The 4,802-nt window shown below is 49.1% G+C and overlaps 1 protein-coding gene across 1 annotated transcript in view; it reads right to left on the bottom strand.

The window, feature by feature from the left end:
* The window catches only part of VBP1 (VHL binding protein 1), a 20,681-nt gene extending 18,750 nt beyond the window's left edge, over positions 1 to 1,931 (bottom strand). Inside the window, exon 1 of the mRNA XM_006096173.3 lies at positions 1,782 to 1,931. Within this exon, the coding sequence (XP_006096235.1) occupies positions 1,782 to 1,877 (96 nt within the window). The 5' untranslated portion in view covers positions 1,878 to 1,931. The remainder of the gene's footprint in view (positions 1 to 1,781) is intronic.
* Positions 1,932 to 4,802: the final 2,871 nt, after the last annotated feature.

Genomic DNA, 4,802 nt, shown 5'->3' on the forward strand with positions numbered 1-4,802 from the left:
TTTGAATTTTTGGAAACTTTAGTTGTGCTGTCAACTTTGGAAAAACTATCCCAGTTGTACTGTGTTCGGTTGGCATTGTACAGAAATTAACAGCCATATTAGTTTAGAAATGTTTAACATAATTTTTTCCATTTGTACAGGGGTAACGCACTGTATTAAATATGTTGTAAGGTCTTAATCTACATGGGTTTGATTACAGAAATTAATAAAGTATTCTCTAAATAATGGGGAAAAAACATAAAAGACAAAAAAAAACTTGTGTTTTTCTCTCAAGGCTTGTTTTTTGTTAATCCTCACCCAAGGATATTTTTTCCATTGGTTTTTATTTACAGAGAGAGTAAGACACATTCATTGGTTGCCAGTGATCAAACCTGGGACCCTTCAGTCCGGAGGCCAAGGCTCTAACCACTGAGAAACCAGCTAGGGCATCCCAAGACTTGTTTTTTAACTAAAATGGTAATTTTAAAAAATTAGACCATTTCAGACAGTGCACACACATTTTGTTTTTGCTTTATTTTATTGTTGTTAATCCTCACCTGAAGATATTTTTCCATTAATTTTTCAGAGAGATTGAAAGGGAGAAAGGGAGGAAGGGAGGGAGAGAGAGAGAGAGAGAGAGAAGAGAGAAAGAAAATCTACCATTGCCCTGACTGGTTTGGCTCAGTGGATAGAGCGTCGGCCTGTGGACTGAAGGGTCCCGGGTTCGATTCCAGTCAAGGGCATGTACCTTGGTTGCAGGCACATCCCCAGTGGGTGGTGTGCAGGAGGCAGCTGATCGATGTTTCTCTCTCATCGATGTTTCTAACTCTCTATCCCTCTCCCTTCCTCTCTGTAAAAAATCAATAAAATATTTTTTGAAAAAGTTCTACCATAGAAATCATGCTAAATATGGTCATTAGGTTTCCAAGGCAAGCCACAATACCTCTGGAAGTATCAAGTGGTTGAAATAAAATAAACCCAAAAGGCAAACAGAACAATCTTTTGTACAGGAATAATGAAGCCCAACAGAACCGAAAGGGAAAAGGCATAATACAAGGTTGAAAGCATCTACTTTTTTCTCTTTGTTTGGACTTGGGTTGGTTTCCCTGTTTGGTGAAGCCTCCCAATTGCACTCCGTGCCTTCCCTCTCAACTCCACACATTTTATCCCTAAGTTGTTAGAATGATGTGCCCCAAACCAAATACGATTATGCGGTGGCTTCATTTAGACACCTTCTCATGACAGCCCCTTGCCTGCTGGATAGAGAGCCTCAATTCCTTAGCATACCAAACAAGGACTTCACATTCGCACCCTCGCCTAATCTCCAAGGAAAGAGAGCACTGCATTCCTGCAACAGACTAGGTTTCGTTTCCTAGTTTCACCCTTCAGCACCAGATGTTCTGCCTACTCATTGCATCCCAAGTCACCGTGGATCAGTCGGGCTCTCCCGCATCTAGGCTGAGTCTCAAGCCTCTCACTGCCTCCCTTTTCCAGGCAGCAGAGGCTGAAACCTGGCGATCGGAGGGTTCAAGGGACCGCCCCGCTCCCAAGTCTTCCCGCCCCAGGCCCCGATCTCCTCTCAGTCCTGGGACTGCGTCCCCCCACCCCCGGCGGATCCCAGCCCAGCTTAGTCTCTACAGGGGCGGAGGGCAAGAGGGGATGCGGCGCGCTCTCCCAGATCCCTTAGCGCAACTCCTTCCCCCCAACTCCTCCCCCCCCGCGCAGTCAAGACCAGGTTGTGCACCCGGAAGGAAGGGATCGCGGCCCAGCACCAAAATGCCTAGGACCGACACGTCTCTTACCACAAACACGGCCTCAGGAATCCCCAGGTGGAGCCGCCGGCCGTTCCCTCCTAAGGAGAGTTCTCCTAAGCCACAGGCATCTCTAGCCACCGCCATCTTGGGGGAGCTCGCGCGCGACTACCAGCTTCTGGGGCCGCCAGCCGCCGGGGGCCCGTGATTGGCTCGCTCACACCTACAAGGCCCGCCCCTCCCTTGGGAGCACGCACATTGGTGGGCAAGCAGGAAGTAACCGCCCTTTCTCCGAGCAGCCCAACCTCTGGGTACTGACTGGTTGCGTGCAGGTGAGTGACAGGTATGGCAGGGCCTCCGAGGGAAGCTGGCTGTGTGGGAAGAACCAATACGGACTCCTGGGAAAAGGAATCTTGGGGATTTGGGGGAGTGGGGTGGGGACGGGGAGCAGGGCTGGAGGACCCTGGAAATCAGGGACAAAATCGGACCCCATTCCCACCCCAGAACCCCCGACCCCCGCCGGAATGTCCTTCACAGCGACCTGATCCCCTCTCGGATGCAAGCAAAACCAGGACCTAGATGCCACCACAGAGCTTCATCGGTGCCTTTCTGGTCCCACCATAGCAGCGAGCTTGCCGACCCTTGAAGGGGATTTATAATCCATCGCACCAATCTTTCCTGAAAGCCATCTTTGATCAGAATCTCGCGACCGCAGCTCAAACATTTTCCAAAGTTCATAGTCTAGCCCTAGCTGGTGTGGCTCAGTGGATAGAGCATCCGCCTGTGGACTGAAGGGTCCCGGATTCGATTCCGGTCTAGGGCACATGCCTGAGTTGCGGGCGGGATCACCAGTGTGGGCCATGCAGGAGGGCAGCCGATCAATGATTCCCTCTCATCATTGATGTTTCCATCTCTCTCTCTCCCCTCTCCTTTCCTCTCTGAAATCAATAAAAAATACGTTTAAAAAAAAAGTTCATAGTCTACATACACAATATTTGTTCCTGCCTTTGATTGAACTGGAGTGCTAGCCAGTGCTTCACCCCCTCCCACAAAGCCTACCATGAGCCAGGCCCTTTATGAATAAAGGCTAGATGTCAGTTTCCTTGCTTAGTGGGGACACATAGTAATAAGTGATTAACATTTATGTGAAAACTAACTACACGCCAGTCACTAAATAGTGTTATTTCATCCCTACAGCCCAGTGTGAGAGGGACTGCTATTGCCTCTAGCTTACAGACAAGTAAAGGGACTTTAAAGTGAACCATTTGTAAGAGAATAGGATGTTATAACAGTCCCATATCTGGTAGGAAGGGAGGACAAGTGGAAGACGCTGCCTAAATTGTATTTTAAAATGAGAATAACAATGCCTGGCTGGTGTGGCTCAGTGGTTAAGCTTTGTCCTATGAACCAGGTCGCTGGTTTGATTCCCAGTCAGGGCAGATGCCCGGGTTGCAGGCTCTATCCCCAGTAGGGCGCGTGCAGGCGGCAGCTGATCAATGATGTTACTCATAATTGATGTTTCTATCACTCTCCCTTCCTCTCTGAAATCAGCACACACACACACACACACACACACACACACACACACACACACACACCTTTAAAAGAAGAGTGGTAAGAAAAGTATGTCAGCCTCTAGGAATGGAGAGGAGGGAGTAACTAAATGGATGTAGAGGATAAAAGGTAGGAAGTGGGTGCGTGGGACAGACTAAGTCAGAAACAGGAAAACAAGCTGCTGCTGCCAGACTGTAAGGACAGTTCAAGGAGGTGTCTGTGTCAGGTTTGGGTCCTTCTAGCAAACTCAGGAATCTGTTCAGGAAAGCATGGGGGCTGGATACTGGGAGATGTGTGGGTCTAGAGGAGTAAGGAACGTGGGAGCGGCTTTAGACTGGAAAGAAGGGGGAGAAACTCGAGGACTGAACATAGGGGTGGGACTAGAGGACTGGGGAGAGGGGGGATGTGAGCTGGAAATATGAGTGATGTGGAGGAGTGAAGAAATTGGGCAGGGCGGTAGGACTAGCGGGGTGGGTGGGCTGAGGACTGGAGATAGTGGGGAGGCTTGAAGACTTGGAATAGGGCTGGTGGTGGAAGACAGTGGGAGCTTCTATATAGTCGTAACAAAACCTTAGAATATGAAATTAAACAAGACCATTATATTAGAATTTTAAAAATATAAATCACTTGGTAGTGTCAACTCAAAAATAATATCGACTAGTTGTTTCATCACCAAAAAGGATTTATTCGGGGAAAAAAGAGGGATTGCAACCCAGTGCATGTGAATATAGCAAGCCACATGTGCACACTGGTCTGCATGCCAAGATGGAGGGTGTGGACCCTGAAAAAGAAAATACCTACAAAGAAGGGCTCCTGGTGGCTAACTGGGCTCAACTTTTTTTAAAAAACAACAAGAAATACCTATCCTAGCAGCCATTTCTACACAAGGGTCTCTCATGCAGACCACACTTCAGGGAGAAGCCTGCACCAAGTGGCCTGCCTCCTGCACTGAACTGCCTGCCTGCACTGTGTTTCTGGCATCTGGGCCAGCCCTTATAAAGGAGTTCCTGGAGTTCTAGTGCAACCAGTAGGACTGAGGCATTCCCTGTCCAATCACAGCTGTGCAGCTATATCCCATCAGCATCCTCGCTGACCAATCAGAGTGGCTCCATTCTGAACAATCAGGACAGTGTTTTGGGAGCAATCAAACTGGGAGAATTTAGAGATGGACTAATCAGGGACCAGGGGCAGGGGCTTCTGTCTACATAAAGCAGCTCCCCTCTGGCTCAGAGAGAGCACTTTCCCTTTCCACCAAAGACTATGTTTCTTCAGCTGGAGCTGCAACACCCAAGACGTCTTGCCAGGGACCCCTGCAGAGCAGACCCATCCAGATGTGAGCAGAGGGAGCAGACCAGGGCAGAGCTGTGTAGCTGGAAATGGGCCTCTCCCCGAGGCCACCTGCCCCAGGGCCGCCTCACAGCTGTGCTGTTTCACAGCCCTACTGCTTCTGAACTGAGGTGTAACACGATTGAGCTGTTCCATGGTCCCAGCTGTGCTGTATCACAATTGAGCTCTTTG

The sequence above is a fragment of the Myotis lucifugus genome, unplaced genomic scaffold (genome assembly GCF_000147115.1).
Source record: "Myotis lucifugus unplaced genomic scaffold, Myoluc2.0 scaffold_169, whole genome shotgun sequence".
NCBI classification, from domain to species: domain Eukaryota; kingdom Metazoa; phylum Chordata; class Mammalia; order Chiroptera; family Vespertilionidae; genus Myotis; species Myotis lucifugus.